General features: G+C 39.5%; 1 protein-coding gene across 8 annotated transcripts in view; it reads left to right on the top strand.

Moving 5' to 3' along the window:
• The window catches only part of ralgapa1 (Ral GTPase activating protein catalytic subunit alpha 1), a 227,405-nt gene that overhangs the window by 134,907 nt on the left and 69,121 nt on the right, over nt 1-23,377 (top strand). For all 8 annotated transcript variants that reach the window (XM_067991491.1, XM_067991483.1, XM_067991488.1 and 5 more), the window contains 3 exons: nt 7,310-8,174; nt 17,497-17,568; nt 20,549-20,672. In XM_067991491.1, the coding sequence (XP_067847592.1) occupies nt 7,310-8,174; nt 17,497-17,568; nt 20,549-20,672 (1,061 nt within the window). The remainder of the gene's footprint in view (nt 1-7,309; nt 8,175-17,496; nt 17,569-20,548; nt 20,673-23,377) is intronic.

The raw sequence follows: 23,377 nt of genomic DNA on the forward strand, positions 1-23,377 counted from the left end.
GATTTAAAACTAGGGGAAATGAAAACAGTATTATTTAGTGCCAATTGGTAACAAAAGCCATCCAGTGAATAAAGTGACATTGGCAGAGACTGGGGGGAAAAGCATTTTGAATGATCATTGATCGTACCCTGAAAGCATCTGGTCATTGTGAACCAGTAATCAGTAAGGCAGACCAGGTATTAGAGATCATGGGATTACAAGTAAATGGTGAGGCCACTTCTGTACAGATCAATGGTGGAGCAACTAGTGGAGTATGTCATTCGGCTTTGGTCATCCCGCTTCTCAATGACAACCTAGATTTGTTAGAAAAGGGTCAGAAGAGTCAGCACGATGACCCTAGGCCTTGTGGCAAAAAAAGGCTCATGCAATTAAATTTATTTTTGTTGAAGATTACTGAGGGGGAGACATTGTTTAAAATGGCAAATGGCAGAGATAAGATTGAAATTAGTAAACATTAACTTCCACAATGAGCATAGGACTATAGGACACGTATACAAAATTCACAAGCCCAGAGAGCGAATAGAACCTCCCCCACAAGAGACAGTAGTTGATTTGGGGTCATTTGACATCTTTGGACTGATAGCTGTTGACACAGTGGATTGAGGCTAAAAGACTTATTTAATAGCACTGTTTGTTTGTTTTTCCCATGGGGATGTAGAGGAAGGGACTTAATGCCCTTTTAAAATAAGGGGATCAACAGGTAATAATGGGAAAAGCCTGCAATATGTAATCATACATGAACTCTGGATGGAATAGCCTTGATGGCTGAATGACCTTTACTTGCTGCTTGTCCTGAGTTTTTTCTTTTTCCCTATTCTTTCTTCTCTCTTTCTCTCATTTAATTTTTCTTTCTAAGCTTTTTCTCTGTTAGTAAAATCTATTCATTCTAACAATGTTTTTCTAATTTTTTAAGCTTTGAATCACTTATTTTTCTCTCTCTTGCTATTTTAGAGCTGGGAGCAGGTCAATATACACTATGTAAAACTCATCAATGCACAGCAGTCTACTGGCAGACAAATAGTCATTGGCAGCTCAGAGACCTAATTTTCTATGGATGAGTAAATTCTTCCAGCATGGACTAAGGGTTAAATTTAAAGCTGGTTTTGGTTGTCCCTTGAGAATTTTATAATCAGAGTTTACTTTGACAGTTCAAAAAAGGGGAGAGGGATAAACCAGGTAAGTACAGTCCAGTCAGCCTAATGTCGGTGGTGGGGAAACTTTGAGACAATAATCCGGGACAAAATTAATTGTCACTTGGAAAACCATGGGTTAATCCATGACTGCCAACACGGATTTATTAAAGGCAAATCATGTTTGACTAACTTGATTGAGTTCTTTGATGAAGTAACGGAGAGGATTGATGTGCATATGGACTTGCAAAAGGTATTTTAATAACGTACCACATAATAGACTTGTTAGCAAAATTAAAGCCAATGGGATTAATGGGGCAGTGACTGTGTGGATATGAAATTGGCTAAAGGACAGCAAGCAGAGTGTAGTGGTGATGGGTTGTTTTTCAGACTAGAGGGAAGTATACAGTGATGTCGCCCAGGGGTAGGCATTAGGACCACTGCTCTTTTTGATATATATATAAATGTCCTGGACTTGGGTATACAGGGCATAATTTCAAAGTTGTAGATGACACAAAACTCAGAAAAGTAGTAAACAGTGAGGAGGATAGTAGCAGACTTCAGGAGGACATAGATAGACTGGTGAAATGGGCAGACACGTGGCAGGTGAATTTTAATGCAGAGAAATGTGAAGTGATGCATTTTTGAAGGAAGAATGTGGAAAGGCAGTATAATCTAAATGGTACATTTTTAAAGGGGCTGCAGGAACAGAGAGAACAGGGGGTTTACATATAGAAATCTTTGAAGGTGGCAGGATAAGTTGATACGGTGGTTTAAAAAAACACACGGGATTGTTGGCTTTATAAATAGAGGCAAAGTGTACAAAAGCAAGGAAGTTATGCTAATCCTTTATACATCAATGGTTAGGCCTCAGCTGGAGTAGTGTGTCCAATTCTGGGCACCGCACTTTAGGAAGGATGTCAAGGCTTTGGGGAGGGTGCAGAGGAGATTTACTACAATGGTACCAGGGATGAAGGACTTCAGTTACATGGAGAGACTAGAGAAGTTGGGATTGTTCTCCTTAACCTCCTCTGCTCTAAGGGGAGATTTAATAGAGGCGTTCAAAATCATGAGGGGTTTTGATGGAGTAAATAGAGAAACTGTTTCCATTGGCAGAAGGGTCGATAACCAGCAGACACAGATTTACGGTAATTGGCAAAAGAGTCAGAGATGAGAAGAAATTTTTTTACGCAGTGAGTTATTATGATCTGGAATGCACTGCCCGAAAGGGTGGTGGAAGCAGATTCAATAGTAACTTTCAAAAGGGAATTGGATAAATACTTGGAGAGAAAATTGTAGAGCCATGGTGAAAGAGCAGGGGAGTGGTACTGATTGGATAGACCTTTCAAAGAACCGGCACAGGCACGATGGGCTGAATGGCCTCCTGTGCTGTAAGATTCTATGAGTTCATTATTTATTTTCCTTCAAGGTGCAAAAGGTGGAAAAAAGCCATATTTAAAACCTCAAGATACTGTAAAGTTCTAAAATCTCATCTCACCTTTCTTCCCTCGCAGTTGAGCTTAGTTATGTGGTATAACAGCTAGCTGTCAGTAGAGGGCATTTTACACTTTCATTTGCTTGAAGTCCAAGTAATTTGTAGTTAGTTCCCTTGCAGAAAAAGATTTCTTTCCAAAGATCTGTATTCTTGTTTACGTGCATTGTGTTAGTGCAATTTTCATATTGGTTTTTAAAAAAACAAAGTAAAACAGTATCTTGGTACTTTTAAAAACTTGTTACAATTTGTTTTATATCTTCATGCAGTGCTTGTGATAAATAAAGCGTCCAAAATTCCTGTTGTGAAGGAGTTATTCATGCCCCAACATTTTGCAGTTAGATTTTTTGTAAATTTTCGCACTCTTGAATACTCAGTTTGGTACAGAATATGTAAATGCCTATGGCACATAACCCTAAGTCTACCAATTGCAGACTTCAACAATTGTAAATACATTTTCATATTTTCATTAAGATGATTGTACTTCACTGTCCTTCCAAAAACAATAACAATTATTTTGGGAATCTGGGTCTAAAATGTATCTACAAAATACTGTTGCTAAGTAGTCTCAAAAATGGAAATTTATGTATTAGCACCTGCCAAATATCTCACAATTACATTTTCTCAATTCATGCTTAAAATATTCAATTTAACTTTCAGTTGTTTTGGCTTATATTTTTACAGTATTAGAATTGTGATTGGCACGTCCATAGACTAAGTGATGTAATTTTGAATGTAACTCACATTTTTGTGATAGATATATATAGATATAGTATATATCTAGAGAGAAAAGATCCTGATGTCTGGAAGCAAACAAAAAATTGAAACAGATGAGTTCAATATCTGTATGATAGGCTTTATGTAGTGCTATTCACTATTCATGTAGAGTTTCCTTCAGGGCACCAAAATGGTATTAGAGATTAGATAAATGCTGAGCCCTTTTGCTATGTGCTAACAGCAGGTGATTTTTGTTGCCTATAGCATCTACGTGATGCTTTTCATGGGAAGAAAATTACTAATCATCACTGCATTGTCCAAAGCATGTTTCATTCTTTTCAAGCAGTTTTGAACCATTGGTGAAGTGCCAAACTACTCTAAACATAGCTGTCCCTAATAAGCTCAGCATTGGATTCAACAAGCATGATTGGTAGTTGTCAGTAGGATAAGAGATAATTACTAAATGCAACAGCACTGAAACAAGGTAGTTGGCCACTTGTCAAAAGCAATGCCCTCATAGTAAAATAAAGATAATCATCTTCAAGCTAACAATCAAAAGAGGGTTTGAAAAGACTTCTGTGCTACCTATTCGTATTCTTATCTTTCAAATGATCTATTGAGAATTCAATAAATGCAGCAAAAAACTTGTATAAAATGAAATCTTTTAACATTCTAATTATATTTGTCATATGATATTTAAATAATATAATTTATCTATAGGCTTTTCCATAGAATTCATTCAATCTAGTGTGACAAAATGACATTGGAAACTGCTGCATGTAAATAGTTGTCCCCTTTTCTACCACATGCACATCTCCGTATGGTTTGTTCTTCCAGAGGTAAAAGAAAAGTGAGTTGTGAAGCATATTTTTAAACTAAGTTGAGTTACAGAAGCACAAAGTATACAACAACAAAGCACCATTCATCCTGTCAAACCCATTTCTTCCAATCTGCCCCATCATGGACTCTACCCGATGCATTTAATATTCTGCAGAATGGTCCTGCAAAGATTTTTCCTGCCCTGCCCCCAAAACACTAAAATATGTATCTAACTTTGCATCCAACATTTTTCATTTTCAGTTGCCTGTGATACCAGAAGTTCCAAAGCCATCATGTTCCACAGAATGTTCTCATCTCTACTTGTACTTATAACCCTCATTTCTAACCAGATATGCATCCAACCCTTAAAAAACAATCTCGTAATTGGCACGGCATTAACTGCTTTAGCTGAGAATCTTTTCCATGTATCCATCTCAGTGGGAGGGTGGAGAAGGGGATATAGCTGGAATCTTAAAAGTATTGTCTGATGCTTGTTAGTTTTGTACTTTTGCCTTCCAGCCCTGCATTGACACTTCAAATTAATCTTACCATTGTACCAAACTATCGGCTGTTGTTACAGCTCAGTTTTAGATTTGGATGCTGTCTTTCATCTAATATTTCCTAAATTACAACAGGGACTACACTTAAATGTACTTCGTTTGCTGTAAAGCACTTTGGGATGTCCTGAGATCGTGAAAGGCGCTATATAAATGCAAGTCTTTTTCTTTTATAGCTGTCCAGTTTTTGAGGCTGGCAATGGGAATCATCCTTTTCATTCACTCTGATATCTTATGAGTTCTGAACAGTCTTTTGTCAGTTGGCATCAAAGATGTTCATGCCGATCAGGACAGGAAGAAATTTGAATCGAGTTGTTTTGTGATTCTCTAAAAATTTAGGGATTTCACCTATTATTGACTGGTGAAACTTCTTTGAAAAGAGAATTTGCAGATAGTCATTCTGCCTCATATCATTTAGGCAGTCTGCCCAGGAGATTAGCTGTCTGTGTCAAGTAGACCTCAAGGATAGTTAATCTATATCTAGCTAACTATCTATCACGAAGAATGGAGATCCTCTTTGTATCACGGTCCCTGGGGTTTTTACCAGCTTCAACAAATCACAGTTGAAGCCCAAGCAGGTACTCGTCTTCATTGGAGCCTGTTTCAAATATCTCTAGATATAGTCGCCTTAAATTGGATTTCTTCCTAAATTTTTAGAGCACAATGTCTCATGCCCAAGTGAGGGACTATCAATCTACGATGCATTTTCTACATCTGATAGTAGCTGGTTTTGAAGTACCAGATGCATGGCTGCTCATGGGATCTCTGTTATTAAACCTTCTTGCCCTGTGGTCTCCAAGTTAGTGGTTGATGTCCCACGTAGTTCAAATACACCAGACCTTCATGCTGGTGGTGCTTGGAACCAAATATTTTATTATTATTCAGATTTCATCTTTCACTGCTGTCTGACATTAGTAACGAGTGTATTCTGACAGGCTTGGGATTTCACATGCATGATGGATAAATAGATGCATACAAGGCAACCTTGATATATTTTAGGCTCTATTGTACAGCCAGTTGGTGACATCACCACTGTGGTCACTTTCTGAACAAGCATGGAACTTGATCACTGCCCCTTTGCAAGGATGTATTTAGCATTTAGACCACTCCTATGTAACATAATAGTCCACTCTTAAGCATCTCATTGATTCATCATTCCAAGTGGTCTTCCAGTTTTCTGAAATTTGGGCTGACCCAGGGATGTGTTTACTTCAGCAAATAATCAGCTTCCAAAATACTGCTCAAGTAACAGGAAAGGTCAGTGTGATGTGCAACAGTTTCTTTTTCTTGGAAGCACAGGTTTCGGATTCATTCCCTTTGTTTGCTTGAACTCCCAGTGTGTTGCAAAAAATTAAAATAGAGAATAGTACCATAATTCCAGTGCCCGCTTTCTGGCCGTGAAATGTTATTGCTCAGACATCCTCATATTTTATAAGCAATGATGAGCTGATTTGGCTGTCCTACAGAAGGGGCCTGCAATCCTAGTTAGAAGGTAAGATCCTCCATAAGATCAGTGGTTTGGCTTTTGAAAGAGGCATTTAACCAAAGATCCTTCTGCTTTGGGAAATCAATAATAGCACTCCATGAGATTTCAGGAATATGATATTTTTAACTTTGAACTTTTGCTGTCTGAGGGTTGTTTTTTTTTAAGTCATCCATTGAAATCTGCTACTTTAGCAGGAAGCAATAAAGAAAAAAATCAACAAATTGTGGGGGGGGGGGGTGGAGGAATGAGAAATAAAATAGCTACAGGGAAATTCTAATTGAGTATAAGCAGTTCGGGTGGGGGAGAATTAAGAATAGCTAAAGTTCCAGAAGCAGGAATTTTTTGTATTCTGTCAGATGCCCTTCTGTAGTTTAATATGGTGGTAGTAAACCAGAAATGGAGCTCTCTGACAAAGTCTGGAAGCAGCTGAAGTGATTTTTTTAAATAAAATGCATTTTTGTTATTTCAGGTTCATGAAGATGAGCGTGTCAGCATTAGGTGGATTAAATATTTTTCAATTTTCACCCAATATCAATATTTAGTTACCTCCAAGTCTAGTATATAACATTAAATTTGAGGTGTATCTTTCTGTGCACTATACAGTTCCATTTCTCTCAGTTTTTGAAGGTGATTGCTAGTTAGTGTTGAAATGTAGTCTGTTGTATGTTGTATTGAAACAGACCAATTGTATTAGAGAAGATCTTCTATCTTGTTGGGCTTCGCTAGATTGAAACCTAGGTGCTAAGGAGAAAAGACAGTCTTCTAACTCACTGTGCACCAGAACCTAAATCTTGTAGTTAAAATGAATAGTATTCATGTGTATATATTTAGGCTGACTTTATCTGACTATAGTGTAATTCTCACTCTAGCAATTGTAATTTTATCAATGCAATATATTTATCTAAAGTAATCCAGTGAAAATGGTCCTATAACCACACTTCAGACTGACGAGGTGGTCTTTTACAAGGTCTCTTAGCATGTGTTCAATTGAGCTATATAAGATGATTTACTATACTTCATTTAAGTTTTTAACTGAGTTTAAAATTAGCAATGAATCAAAAAACATTTTTTGGTTTGTTTTCACAACGTGTCCCCTCTTATTTTACAGTAAGGAGCCGTATTCAGCAGGGTTTGATCTCAGTTGCTGCCCGGACCGTGATAATTCATTTGGTAAACCATGTTGGCCATTATCCATTGAGTGGTGGCCCAGCAATGCTGACCAGCTTGATAAGTGAAAACCATGACAATCCCTTCACTGACTGTACTGAGCTTTCCCCTGAGCTTTTTGAGAATCCCAATCTCCAGTTTTTTGTGCTGAACAGTTCCACCCTTATCTCATACCTGGAAATCCCTGTTGAGGACAATATCCCAGGAGGAGGAATGTCAGCTGGACTCTCAACAGCTACCTCAAATGTTAGAGTTGTGGTGCGTGATATATCTGGTAAGTACTCCTGGGATTCTGCAATTCTATATGGACCACCTCAGTGCTGTCAACAAAGGCAAATTGCTCACAAGTTCACAAATGTTCACAAAGAAGAACAGATGGTTGAAGCTCTCTTCAATGAGACAGAAACTGATGATGTTGATTTAAGGGAATATTTGGTACCTCAAACAAAAAGAAGGTGCAGGGAAATAGTGCCATCTTGGGATGTAATTCGTGATGATGAAGATGCCTTGGATGAGATGCTGCAGTACCTGGGTTCCACCAGTCCGGAGTGTCTCCAGAGAGCTGGTGTGCAACTTAATATCCCTGCTCCCCCTCCTGTTTGTATTTCAGAGAAACAGGAAAATGATGTAATCAATGCAATTCTAAAACAGTACACTGAAGAGAAGGAGTTTGTAGAGAAGCATGGCAACGACCTAAATATGAAATCAATGGAGCAGGAGGAACCTTGCCCACAGGAGCCTCAGTCTGTGTTTTACTATTGCAGGATGCTGCTGAATATTCTTGGCATGAATTCTTGGGATAACAGGTAAGATATAAAATATTAGGTAAGATGTGGTTTATTTTTGAAATAATTGTATTTTTAATTAAAAGTCTGTCCACTGTGTAAGACTTGTCAAAGCAATCTGCACACTGGTAACAAAAGATGCTTTCAGAACCTCAATTTGTTAGCTTCTGATGCAATTAAAATGAGATGTGGACTTTGCAGATTACTGTAACTTCTATATTAAAATGGAACATTGTGTGTTCAAGATATTGAACATTTTGCAACAAAGGTGAACTTCCAAGATTGCATTTCTTTTTATTTTAACCATTTGCCACACACTGCAGAGATAAATGATTGGTTGAGGAAACCACATGGTTAGCAAACAGACCAAAACAGAGTTATGTTTGAGATAGTCAATACTACACATGTTCTCCTACTCCCAAGTTGTACAAAGCCCCAGGACCTGTGCCATTGCACCAATTCACTTTTCCCCAGGCAAAGAAGATTGCATTTTCTGCTCCTCGTCACGCATTTTTGTTGTTGTATTGGGACAGTCTTTCAGTGTACCCACAAGAGTAGATTAAATCAAGTTTATTCTTTTCCAAACCGCACAGGCTACATTTTCTTTTCAGTACTGACCAATGAAGCTTTAGAATGAGTATCTACTAAAGCAGTGATGTCCTTAGTAGGACATGCATATAAATAAAACCAAGAACATTAAATTCAAATTGGCTCAGTGCAAAACAGTGCTTTGTTTAGATGGTTATAGCAAGAACCATCGTATGGTCTCTGCAGTCATTTTTAAGATAACCATCAAGCAAGTAAAAATAGATGCAAGCAAATTGGACTGAGGCACAAAATTGGAATTAAACATTCAGCAGAGAGGCTGTTTCCACAGTTGGGAAGTTGTCATCCCAAAACATAGCTCCACAAATGGGATCATATGTTGATGTCAGCTTCGGATGCAATCATCCATTCATGATTATTGATCCGCACAGCTGATGTTTGCCTATTTCCTGCTGCATTGCCTTCATGTCCCTAAATGCACCCGAACTACAAGTCACTGATGGTCCAAAGACAGCACAAAACCAAATTTTAATACCTCTCCAAAAAGGAACTTGGCAGCACCCAAAATTGCAAGAAAAAGTATCTTTAAATGAACCCAGCTCAGTACCTCCAGCCCCCACGATGCAAAATAAGAAACCCTAAAACAAAGAAACCTCCCTCAATCATTCACAAATTCCTTCTTAGCAGACAGATTTCAGGAAGATTATACAGCAAATTCACCAATCCCATGGTCCCAGCAGGGAGCATGGGTCTGAGATAGGGCTACAACATTTGAGCACCAATTCTCTGGTGCAGTCCTTTTGAGTTTGGCTCCCTGCTGAGAGCACATGTCAGTGAACTTACTCTCCCATTGTTAATTTAGCATCTTTTCCAGGTTGATGCATTTCAGGCATAATATGCCTCCCTACTCCCACTTCCAGTTTATTCCCTGCAGTTCTGCTGATCAATTCAGGCTCAGGTGGCTTCTTCATGGAGGATAGTCAAATTTCTGATGCAGACCCTCCAGAGAAATAGCAGAACACCCTGCAGGAATTAATTAATTGCCTTTTTAAAAATAAAATGCGTTCATACTCTGGCCACTTCGATTGGAGCCACATTTCCTCCTGCAATGGGGTGGGCTAGGCCTGTTTAGCTAGTGGGTCCACCAAGAGCCACTCAAAAACTTCCCCATCAGTTTAAGAATAAGACATGGGTGGGGGTGGCGGTGGTGAGTGGAGTTCCAGATTTACGGAATCATTCAATGTACAGGTCCCTTAGAGACTTAACTCCAGAAACCCTGACCCCAGAGTATAGTGCTTCCTCTAGATCTTGCACAGGCAGCAACAAGCAACTTACACAATTCTCTCTGGACTACAGCCACACAGGTACCAGGTGATATACATAAGCTATCTGGATCTGTTCCCAAAATGGATTGAGCACACTGGAATCCTCCAGGAATTGGCAGAATATCTATATAATACCCTACCATACGATTTAGCAATCATCCTCCAAGTTCTTTCCCAGCAGGGGAAATCTTCCAACAGGGTGTTTATTCTGCATCCTTCTAATAAGGACACCAAAGATATGGTTGCACTCAGTTGATTGACTTGCAAGGATCTAATAAAGTTAAGATGGCAGCACCACCTGCTGGGTAGGATATGTACACTAAAGTGATGTAAATACAAGCATGATGTGGAGATGCCGGTGATGGACTGGGGTTGACAATTGTAAACAATTTTACAACACCAAGTTATAGTCCAGCAATTTTATTTTAAATTCACTTTAAAATAAAATTGCTGGACTATAACTTGGTGTTGTAAAATTAAATACAAGCAGTCACTTAAACAGACGCATGGCACTCCTCGCATTCAATCACCACCCCTCTGAAGACCAAATGCATATTGCACACTACGGCAGCCTTTCACTAGTAATGAGATACATTGTTTTTGGAGCTCTGGGGCGCAGTGCGTATTATTTCCATGGGAGATCCGGCTGTGACTATTGCAGCCACCCTATGACGTTGAGGAATTACTACAAGCATTTTATGAAGCACCAGCGGACTTTGCAAATTGCCAAGACTGGCAATAAAAAGCAAGACCCTTTTAAAGATCACTCCTTCCTCACTAGATGGGCAACAGCAGCGATTAGTACATCAGTACCCTTTTTGTGGAATTAGCCACGGTTTTCAAGCCCCATACTTAAATACAGCTTGGTGCTCCGGGATGGAATCAATGCCAAAGAGCTTTCACCACAGATCTTCATGTTGCTCTGGACCATACTCTCAGCAATGACCGTCAAATCCATAATAACTCACAGGTTGGGCAAGATGGATGGGGTTTGGCAAACGTACCCTCTCCACTTTATGAGCACATATCACGTTTTGCATGGTAATCAAATCCGGTAATTTATTGAACCCTATAATGATAACACTGTACGTGCATACGAATTAAGAGCAGGAGTAGGCCATTCAGCCCCTCGAGCCTGCTCTGCCATTTGATAAGATCACGGCTGATCTGATTGTGACCTCAACCCTACTTTCCCGTCTACCTATTATAACCTTCGACTCCCTTGTTAATCAAGAATCTATCTAATTCAGCCTTAAAAATATTCAATGACCCTGCCTCCACCGCTGTCTGGGGAAAGAGTTCCACAGACTCACGACCCTCAGAGAAAAAATTTCTCCTCATCTGTCTTAAATGGGAAACCCCTTATTTTTAAACTGTGGCCCCTAGTTCTAGTCTCTCCCACAAGGTCAAACATCCTCTCAGCATCTACCCCTTCAAGTCCCCTCAGGATCTAATATGTTTCAATAAGATCACCTCTCATTCTTCTAAACTTCAATGTATAAGAGCCCAACTTGTCCAACCTTTCCTCATAAGATAACCCCCTCATCCCAGGAATCCGTCGAGTGAACCTTCTCTGAACCACCTCTAAAGCAGTTATGTCCTTTCTTAAATAACGAGACCAAAACTGCACACAGTATTCTAGATATGACCTCACCAATGCCCTGTACAACTGTAGCAAAACATCTCTACTTTTATATTCCATTCCCCTTGCAATAATTGACAACATTCCAATTGTCTTCCTAATCACTTGCTGTACCTGCGTACTAACTTTTTGTGATTCATGTACTAGGACACCCAGATCCCTCTGTACCTCAGAGATTTGCAATCTCTCTCCATTTAAATAATATGCTGTTTTTCTGTTCCTCCTGCCAAAGTGAACAAGTTCACATTTTCCCACATTATACTCTTATCTGCCAAATTTTTGTCCACTCACTTAACCTATCTATATCCCTTTGTAGACTCCTTATGTCCTTTTCACAACTTACTTTCCTACCTACCTTTTGTGTCATCAGCAAATTTAGCAACCATACATTCAGTCCCTTCATCCAAGTCATTGATATAGATTGTAAATAGTTAAGACCCCAGCACTGATCCCTGTGGCACTCCACTTGTTACATCTTGCCAACCTGAAAATGACCCATTTATGCCTACTCTCTGTTTCCTGTTAGCTAACCTATCCTTTATCCATGGTAATATGTTACACCTACACCATGAGCTCCCTTCATCCAAGTCATTGATATAGATTGTAAATAGTTAAGACCCCAGCACTGATCCCTGTGGCACTCCACTTGTTACATCTTGCCAACCTGAAAATGACCCATTTATGCCTACTCTCTGTTTCCTGTTAGCTAACCTATCCTTTATCCATGGTAATATGTTACACCTACACCATGAGCTCTTATTTTGATGTGGCATCTTGTCAAATGCCTTCTGGAAATCCAAGTCCACCACAACCACAGGATCCCCTTTATCCACGTTGCTTGTTACTTCCTCAGAGAACTCTAATAAATTAGTCAAACACGATTTCCCTTTCACAAGGCCGTGTTGACTCTGCCTGATTGCATTGAGATTTTCTAAGTGCCCTGCTATAACCTTCTTAATAATAGATTCTAGCATTTTCCCTATGACAGATGTTAAGCTAACTGGCCTGTAGTTTCCTGTTTTCTGTCTCCCTCCTTTCTTGAATAGAGGAGTTACATTCGCTATTTTCCAATTTGTTGGGACCCTACCCCTACTGTTGTCTACCAAGATTGTGCATCGAACTAACAATTTAACAATCAAAAAGATTCACAGAGAGAGAATAGACTTCCAGATATTTCATAGTCCCTGAGACAAAAAGTATTTTTGTCTATGTTGGATTATTTATTGAGTTCTTTGTTGCTGATAACAGCAAACACAGGGTTACAATTAATTTCTGCAGGTATCCCCCATTTCGTATGCTATAGGCATCAATGTGTGTTTGAAAATATGTTAATATATGCTGAGTGCAGGCATTAGTGCCATTCTGTCCAGCAGCGTTCCTGATAGCTGAAGTCAAAGGTTGATCAAAAAGGTTGGAACAGATCAATGGGTTTCTCAGGCTGTAGTCAAGCCATTCCAAGCAACCCGTGAGACTGTCTACATGTTTGTTTGGCAGCTGCATTTGTGTAAGAAATGCAGTTTTAAATCCTGTGAATGTTTGACCACCTAAATATAATAATGAGAAATACCTGCTGTGGGATATCTTCAAAGAAATTTGGAGCAATACTTTGGCAACAAGAAATCAATCTGAGGTCCAGATTAGAGTGTCTCACTTTATTTTTCCTAATGAGAAATGTTTTGCTGAAAGCTTGCACTGGGTTCTAATTTCTATATAGCCTATGAAGCATTTATAATGAGATTACAGAATAGGTACAGATGAGGGAGGTCACTCATTTCATTGTACCCCATCCATTTGGAATGAAGAAAAACTTGAAGTCCTTTCTCTTCCTCCCCCCACCTCTAACCATTTCATTTAATGTCTGTCTTGTGAATGAATGGAAGGGTTTCTGCCTTTACTGCCGTGAAGACAATTTCAGGTGAGGTCACTCTTTGCGTGAAGTAGTGCAGTCTGACATCTGGCCTAAGTCTCCTTTTGCCAATTTTAAACTATTGTTCCCCTTTTTCTAGTATCTTGAAGTATCTTGATTCACTCTGGATTTACCTTATCTATGCCATTTATTATCTTGTATATTTCTATCAGGTCCCCCTTAGTTGCCTTCTTTCAAGGGTTAGAACCCAAGTTTCTCTAGTCTTCCCTCATAATGAGGGAACACTAGGGATCAACCTCCTGGCACTCCTGTACATAGACTCAGTGGCTTAGATGTTTTCTTTGTCTTAGTGCCTAAAACTGGGTAGAGTACTCAGTATTCTGAACAAGGCGCTGAAGAGTTTTAGTATGATGAGTACGGAATTTTATTGTATTCCAATGAGACATAATTGTAACTGATTCAAATCCTGGCTGCATTCTACTTCTTAAGTCATCAAACAGAATATTTCCATCTGAACTGCATATACAGTGCCGAAGAGAGCGAGTAAGAATAGTGAACCCAAGTAAGAATAGTGAGGAAAGGCAGCTGGAGCACTTCCTCTTTAAACCTTGATGCTTATGGCTGTACCCACTTAGGTATATCAAGCCTTATTCTGGAACCCACACTTAGTCCTTTTTCTCTTTTCATAGCATACGAAAACTCATTATTTCCATCTTTAACCAGTTTTTCTTTCACACTTTTGAAAATTGGTAACGTAGGACAAGTTTTGAAAGTTGTTTTTTTGTAGTTACATGCAAACTTCTGCAAAACTTGTGCAATGTTCCAGCTCTAGAATTCCCTCCCTAAATCTCTCTACCTCTCTTTCCTCCTTTGTCATTCCTTAAAACTTGCCTCTTTGACCAAGCTTTTGATCACCTGTCCTAATATCTCTGTTACTCAGTGTCAAATTTTGTCTGATAACACTCCTGTGAAGTGCCTTGGGATGTTTTTATTACATTAAAGGCTCTATATAAATGCTAGTTGTTGTAGTTGTAGTAGTAGTAGTAGTAGTAGTAGTACCTGTACGAGTCTTGATATTGCTGTTGCACTAGTCCCACAAAGTCTTGTTATATGGATATGGAGCTTTAACTTCTTGCAGTAATGACTGCCTACTATAGATAGCCTTTAAAGTTCAAGAGTACTATTTTAACAAACTGGAAATCTGTCATTTTTCCTGTTGCTTTGCAGTAATTAAACTGTAACTTGGACAAATATAAACAGGCTGACTGACATACTGTATAGTTGTGAGAAAGTATTTGAATTTTCGTGGTGAGTGACATTTGGCAGTGTAGCAAATAATGAAAATATTTTAGTTCCTGTTGCCTCTATTTATTTAGTGTCACCAAATATTGGCTAATGCTAAGGAGAATTAAATAAATAAAATACACAAAAGAAAACAGTGTTGGGGAAATACAATAGTGGTTTGCAACCGCTCTAGTAGAATTCACATATACTAAGAAAATCTTTTTAGTTAAGTGTTGCACTGGAGTGTCTTGAATCCCCTTCCACATTTGTTAGTAATAAGCAATCTGTAATTTACAAGTTGTTATTTAGTTTTAACATTATGATTTGCTGTTACCTATAGCACCCAGTTAATGCCCAAAAGAGGATGAGTCAATAAAGGCTCTGTGAATATCCAAACTAATGTCCTTTTACATTTTCTTAATTGAATCCGTAGTATGTAGTATTCACTTTTCTAATAAGAAAAATTAAATAACGGTTTCTTGTGCTGTTCATACAAGGATTTCAAAGAATGACTATTAAACCTGTATAGTCAATAGTGAAAAATCAACTTTTCTGTTCTGGTTATCAGGGATTGATTTTGTCTCATTGTATTGTATCTAAAGTGACTTTTTGTTTGTTCTGTTACATGTTCAGAAACCTATGTAGTTGACTTTTATGGATCTGTGATTTTGATCAGTTATAAACAAATTACGGGTTTCTGTGGTGCTGTTGGCTAAGACCCTGGTCTGACAGTCCCCATAACCTGCGTTCAAATCCAGTTCATGGAAAGAACAGGAATGACTACTTTTGCTTAAGGTTGCTAAGGAGACAGTTATAGTTGGTTTTTATTTTGGTTTTTGCTCATTTTGTAACAAGGTTAGGGTGTGTCAGTTGTGCAAGTGTCATTATAAGCATTTTCCCTGGTCATAGTTCTATCATAGTCTATATACAAGTTCAAACCATGATGAGATAAACCCATAATGAAAACTACTTTTCCTGTCCCTCCATTTGCAATAGCTAAACTTGCTACCTTTTCTAAGTATGTAACAAACTATAATAATCTCATGCTTTTGTTACCTTCAGACTTAACTATTCCAATGCTCTCCTGGCCGGCCTCCAATCTTCCAACCCCCATAAACTTGAGCTCATCTAAAATTCTGCTGCCGTATCCTAACCCGCACCAATTTCCGCTCACCCATCACCCCTGTGCTTGCTGACCTACATTGGCCCCTGGTCCACCACTGCCTAGATTTTAAAATTCTCATCCTCGTGTTCAAATCACTGTATGGCCTCGCCCCTCCCTTTCTCTGTAACCTCCTCCAGCCCTTCAACCCTCCGAGAACTCTGCAATGCTCTAACTCTGGCTTCTTGTGCATTCCCTACATCCTTCACCCCATTATTGACAGCTGTGCCTTCAGCCATCTAGACCACAAACTCTGGAATTGGCACCCTGAACCTCCACCCCTCTCTCCTCTAAGACCATCCTTAAAACCTACCTCTTTGACCAAGCTTTTAGTCACTGGTCCTAATGTCTCCTCCTTTGGCTCAGTGTCAATTTTTGTCTGATTACACTCCTATGAAGTGCCTTGATGTTTTCCTATGTTAAAAGCACTATATAAATGCAAATTGTTGTTATAAATACACTTTTAGGAATGGTGAATATCTGTGTAGAGCATGAAGTACTTATATCTGTTTGTTTTTACTACTAGTGGAACAAAGTAATGACCTATTAAGATAGTAACAACATGCATTTGCACAAGATGTTTTATTCCATCCCTTTGTAGAAAAAAAAACAAAGTTCTACTTTCCCCAGCAATGTGGGAAAAAAATTCCTGTGAAAGTGTATGAAGGGAAAATTGTGGGTGGGTGTGTATGCGTAATTTCTACCAGCTAAAAAGAAAATGATCTGTATTCACAAATGCAAAGTTATGGAAAGGACAACAGTATACTTGTATTCTGAATTTCTACATTCAAATCCAGCTCTGGTTCACTATTCTTGCTTGGGTTCACTATTCTTACTTGCTTAGGAAGTGATTGATTATTGGCCTCCAACAACCGCAACCACCTTCCTTTATGTAAGATATGACTCCATCCATTGGAGAGTTTTCCTTTTGACCCCCACTGACTTCAGTTTTGCTAGGGCTCCTCGGTGTCATAATTCAGTCAAATGTTGCTTTGACGTTGAGGGCAACCGCTCACTTCTCTGGCATTCAACTCTTGTGTCTATGTCTGGATCAAAGTTATGATGAGGTTAGGAGCTGCGTGATTCTGGGAAAACCTGAACTGTGTATAGGTGAGTAAGCTATCGGTGCATAAGTGTTGCTTGATTGCACTATTGATGACTCCTTCCTTCACTTTATTGATGATTAGGAGGTTGTTGCTAGGACAACAATTGACCAGTTTAGTTTCATCCTGCTTTTTGTGACTAAGACATAGCTGGGCAATCTTAAAATTGTTGGGTAGATGCCAGTGTTACAGCTATATGAAAACAGCTTACCAAGCGGAGCAGCAATGTAACAGATATGTGGAATTGAGTTAATTGCTGTAAGTTTCATCTCGGGTGCTGTTGATCATAAGCTGCTTGAGTTTCATTGTAATACTTGTCATCAGAACACCTTGACTGATTTAAAGGCACTAGTCTATTTATGCAAAAAAATCCATAATGTCCATTCTGATTTTCAACATTTTGTTTTGTTGTAGGACCAGTTTCCACCTTCTTAAGAAAAATGAAAAGCTTCTACGAGAACTAAAGAACCTAGACTCGAGGCAATGGTAAATGTTTCTTCAGAGATTGATATTCTTGGGTTTAGTCTTGTATGTTTTACTAATTTATAGCATAACTTTTGGAGCTTTGATTTCAGGCTAGGGCCACAGCAGGTCTTATCTCAGTGTATCTTTTGTATTCGGAATAAAAATGTTTGATTAGTCCCATTACTGTACACCAAAGAGTCTAGATTCAATGCAAGTGGGCTGAAAAATCATCATTTTAAGTAGTGTATCCTAAAACTGAAACCTGAGGAAAAATTGAACTAATCCCTGGTGGTGTTTACTTTTTTTTTATAAGATGGTGTACTCCAGAAGTTTTGTCAATTAGCAAATAAAACATACTTCACTGATCAAAACTGAAGCTATCTATTTTTTCTAATAGATGTTGTTAACTCCTTGTTGAGTCCTGCTTCAAGGGCAACAGGTGTCCTCCAGTGTCTTGCCCTTACTGCTATTCTTGTGTAAGCTTAGACAGTGAGTGTTGGTAAAAGATTCAACCACTGGGACTATCAAAACCAAGCCCAATCTTGTCCACAGGTGTGTACTTCCAATAGGAGTTACGGGAAAGCAATCAGGAGAGGAACCCTGGCTGATTTCCTCTCCCTAATCCAGGGGTGCTTAGGCCAATTACTACCCCTGACATCACCCAGGGTTGGATTAGCTAACCCAGCACAGACCTGTGTTTTGAATCTGGAGCTTTACTGACCTGTATGATTCAGCTGCTAAGTACCAACCAGCTGAGCCATCAGGAGAGCGATTGGCTTGCCCAGTTCTCAAGGGAGCTATTTTGCAAAAAATGTGAGTCTGAATAGGCAACGCCATCAAAGAAAAGTGTATATAAATCTTTACATACTTAATCCAGGGCTTAATATCACGCTCACTAATGGTTGGGCATCAATGACTGCAGCCCCTCCCTAGCTTTTCTGCTTAGCATCTCGCAGGAGTACAAAATGTCATTGTCAGATATTTTGAGAAGAGGAAAGGATCCAGGCATGCAAATAAGTTATTAATCAATAGATTGAGTCACCCAGAAATTGATCTCATGGCAGTTGTTCAGAAAACAGATTGCTGGGATATTGCTTCAAAAGCTGGGACAATCGAGGAATAACTCTTAATTGTACATCAATCGCTTGGTATAAGAGGTTTCTCTGTCTGATTTCCCATGGTTTCTTCTCACGTTTTTGATCATTCAACAGACCTGATCTGAAGAGCCAACATAAATAATAATCCTGTACTAGTTGAGGAAAACTTGCTTCTTAAACCTATTGGATATGAAGGCCAATTGTTTCTTAATATGGGAAGTGACGACACAGCCCCCTCAGAACTTCCATTGATTGGTCTGACCCATTCCAGGGCCTTTGGCCAGTCCAAGCCCAGGCCTGTGGCTGCTCCAGACTGATTTCACAGCCTAGGACCTCTCCAGGCAACTAGTGTTTGCTGATGTTTGTTAAGCTTTGGCTTTTTAAGATGGTGGAACCAAGGAAACCCAAAAAACTGTTCGCTGTCAAAATTTGTTTGATACTCCTGTGAAGAACCTTGGAACATTTTACTATGTTAAAAAATGGAAGTTGCCATTGTTTCATTCAGTAATAAAACATTATGTAGAACCATTACTGAGCAGTAAGTTGTAAAATCTTTTATTGAAGGTTTATCTCTGTTACTCAGCTGATCAAAAAACACCACATTATAGCCTTATTCTCATCTGTGATCATTTTCTGCGGCGAGTGACTCACCTCCTGACTCCCCAAAGCCTTTCCATCATCTACAAGGCACAAGTCAGGAGTGTGATGGAATACTCTCCACTTGCCTGGATGAGTGCAGCTCCAACACTACTCAAGAAGCTCAGCACCATCCAGGACAAAGCAGCCCGCAAAGCACCACCCTAAACATTCACTCCCTTCACCACCGGTGCACCGTCGCTGCAATGTGTACCATCCACAGGGTGCACTGCAGCAACTCGCCAAGGCTTCTTTGACAGCACCTCCCAAACCCGCGACCTTTACCACCTAGAATGACAAGGGCAGCAGGCACATGGGAACAACACCACCTGCACGTTCCCCTCCAAGTCGCACACCATCCTGACTTGGAAATATATCGCCGTCCTTCGTCGCTGGGTCAAAATCCTGGAACTCCCTTCCTAACAGCACCTTCACCACACGGACTGCAGTGGTTCAAGAAGGCGGCTGACCACCACCTTCTCAAGGGCAATTAGGGATGGGCAATAAATGCTAGCCTCGGCAGCGATGCCCACATCCCATGAACGAATTTTTTTAAAAAGCCCCATTCTTATCTGTCATCATTTTTTGGAGAAATATAACCAAGGTTTATCTTGACTCTTAACTGTAAACTAGCTACAAGGACTAACTTTTTATGTACTCCGATGAGGCAGTGTTGTCTTGATCGGAAAATACATAGTGGCTTTTCCACTCCAAGATGACTTCAGTGTTAGGTTAGAGTTTTCTACTAGTTATTGTACTACTTGGATAATTCATTTCTATGTGAGTATAGAATAAATGAAAACTGCTAATTTACCTAATTTTGGATGATATTCTTCATTCTTTGAAAATAGTTCAACTTTCACATACAAAACTCCCATTGCCCCTTCCATTTTCTCTGGCCAGTGTATATGTCTATGTGTGTGTGTGTTTTCCCCCCCCCCCCCCCCCCCCCCCCCAAACACTGTTTCAACTTGGTGTCTGTACCGTTACTCCCTTAAAAGAATTGAAGTGCGTTAACAAACAAAACTCTGTGCAGGGGATGAATCGTGACCCCAAATTTTTGACCGGCAAAATGTCCCAGTGGTTTTCCCTTGTTTTAGTGACAGTTGTTTGACTATATGTGGAGGCTGAACTACATTTAGCGAATTTGGAGGATTATAAAATAAATGGGTGATCCAATATTGTATTGTTTGTAATTAAACTACAATGAACATTTGACACTAATTTTGCTGCTTTGTGTTAACTAACTACTGTTTTGTCTCATGCAGTCGAGAAACACACAAGATAGCAGTGTTTTATGTTGCTGAAGGGCAGGAAGATAAGCACTCCATTCTAACAAATACTGGAGGAAGCCAATCCTATGAGGATTTTGTAGCGGGGCTTGGTTGGGAGGTAAAGTATCGTGTGCTTTCTAAATTTATTTCTTTTTAACATCCCTGAATAAAATTGAACAAAGTAGGAACTTTCAATACTGAAAAATGTTTTTAAATTCCCTAATATTGTACAGCAGTAGGTAGATACAATTCTACAAAAATGGCTGCCCTTTGAGGAAATGGGCACAGATTTTGAAGATTAGATTGCACAATGGTTTGAAACATGGAACTAAAAGTATCCTTTTCTCCCTTATTCATCTATTCTCCACATATCTTGGAGAAGTCTATCGTCGAGTTAGGATTTTAAAAAAATTCAAGAAATGCTTTCAAGAATTTTACACGCTGAGAAATCATGCCACCTTCTCAGAATCCCATAATGCATAACTGTGCCACCCATGGACCAGTCCCCACTTTTATTACTTATTTTGTAATTCGTAACAGTGTCACTGTTGTTGCTTTCTCAGGAAGAAATGTTCTCAATCTTTACCAATTCCATCCTGATACTTTGACAACACCTTTATCTCAACTCAATCAGAGGTGTTTGGCATCAATATTCATATCTCTTGGCTGAAGCATTATTCTCTTTATTGAAAATTAAAAGTGCTAGCTTCAAAATTTCAACTTTTTCCTTGAAGAGAAGATGACTTTGCTTGACACTTGCACGACTACACTGCAGTGGTGAGATTCATCCAAAATAATAGTCAAGTCAAAAACTATATTGCCTGTTATGAGGTAGACTAAAGCATGAGAGTCTTCCATAGCATAATTGTCTTTTTCCACCCAATCAACCAGCCAGTTGACATTCACTTTCGAGGTGCACACATGAAGAGAGGCCACTTAAGGTACTAAAGGGCTCCTAGCATCTGGAACTGTATCCCAACAAAAAAATCACAACTACAAGAGAGGAGTAAGGGAGAAAATGGCCAAAAAGCTCAAATCCATCTGAGACATGAACTAATATTTACCCCTTTTTTTTAATCTTAAAGTGTAGATTTCAGATCTGAGCCTTCAATCAAATGATGCATTTTCTGGCTTACCCTTTATACCTGAAGATTTTTATTTATATTTTGTAAACAAAGCAATGTTAGTCCTCTTTTGTGAAGATCTTACTTTTGAAACTCGAACATAGGGGGTAATTTTAATGAGGCTCTATGCCTTAGAGTTTGTCAGCCGTTTGGATTTAACGTCTCCAGCACGGGTCTCCTGGGGCTTGGGAAATCCGGCAGCTAAAGAGAGGCGAGATCTGCTGGAATCCAGCAGCTTTTTCAATACTGCTTGTGGGCCACAAGGAGCAGGAGTGGTTGCCGCCAGCCCCCAAAGCAAACCTGCCGCGATGTGTGCGCCCCCCCACCCCGGTGATTGGCGATTGTGTCCATTGCTGTCTTTCCCCCCATTTCCTCCCCCACCCCCGGCGCGATGTAAATCTCGGGACACCTACCTGCTCTTTTTCTCCCATTTTCTGCTGTAGTTGAGAAAGAATGACTACATCATAAGTGGGAAAAGTTCCTGCTTTATGGGACCATATTTTAAATTTTTCTGTTTTTATATTGGCCCAGAATTTGCTGGAGCGGGTCATCTCACAGCGTGCTCTGTTAGTGAGACTTTTTCCCCTCACCTTTCAGCTCAAATTTTTTGCGCCACAAATTGCTGAACTTGCGAACTGATAGCAGGGCATCTGGGACCTTGGTGAACGACAGGACCAACAGTCTATCTCCTTAACCAATGAGATTTAAGGATTGAGAAAGCAACAGCGGGATAGGTTGAATTCGTCACATCTGGTTTTAAAAAAAGAGAAATAAAGAGAGGGAAAGAAAAATTGGATTAAGAGAGAGAAAAGAAGAGACAAAGGAAAAGTAAGAAAAAAATTTGAAATTTAAAAAATATCTAGGAATGATTTGCTACCTGCAGGAATGAGATTTGACAGTTTAAATTGTTCCCTTTCTGGGTCAGAGAGGTTGAGTGGCATTGCCGGAACATAAATTGCGTCATTAAAAAAAGATACCTACGCGCCATTTAAAAGAAAAGTACCTGCCCTAACTTTCTGCGGTGAGTTTAACTCGTATTTACTGTGTAAATGTGGCAATTTCTTGAAACTCGCGGGGAGGTTGATGGCGAGCTACAGTTTCCACAAGGCAAACTGAGGAGCAGCGTGAATAGTGCAGCAATTTGTGGCAATTCGCAAACCACAGGGTATCCCTTGCCACAAATTGGTGGACGATGTACACATTAATAGCAGTGTGCACATTAAATTCACCTTTATTTTGCCTGCAAATTCTAATGGGGGTGCAGGCACAGAGAGATCTGGGGGTATAAGTGCACAAATCTTTGAAGGTGGCAGGACAGGTTGAGAAAGCAGTTTAAAAAAAGCATACAGGATCCTGGGCTTTATAAATAGTGGCATAGAGTGCAAATGCAAGGAAGTTATTTTGAACCTTTATAAACCACTGGTTCGGCCACAGCTGGAGCATAAGAACATAAGAAATAGGAGCAGGAGTAGGCCAGTCGGCCCCTCGAGCCTGCTCCGCCATTCAATAAGATCATGGCTCATCTGATCCTAACCTCAAATCTAAATTCATGTCCAATTTCCTGCCCGCTCCCCGTAACCCCTAATTCCCTTAACTTCCAGGAAACTGTCGATTTCCGTTTTAAATTTATTTAATGATGTAGCTTCCACAGCTTCCTGGGGCAGCAAATTCCACAGACCGACTACCCTCTGAGTGAAGA

The sequence above is a fragment of the Heptranchias perlo genome, chromosome 10 (genome assembly GCF_035084215.1).
Source record: "Heptranchias perlo isolate sHepPer1 chromosome 10, sHepPer1.hap1, whole genome shotgun sequence".
In the NCBI taxonomy this organism is placed as follows: Eukaryota; Metazoa; Chordata; class Chondrichthyes; order Hexanchiformes; family Hexanchidae; genus Heptranchias; species Heptranchias perlo.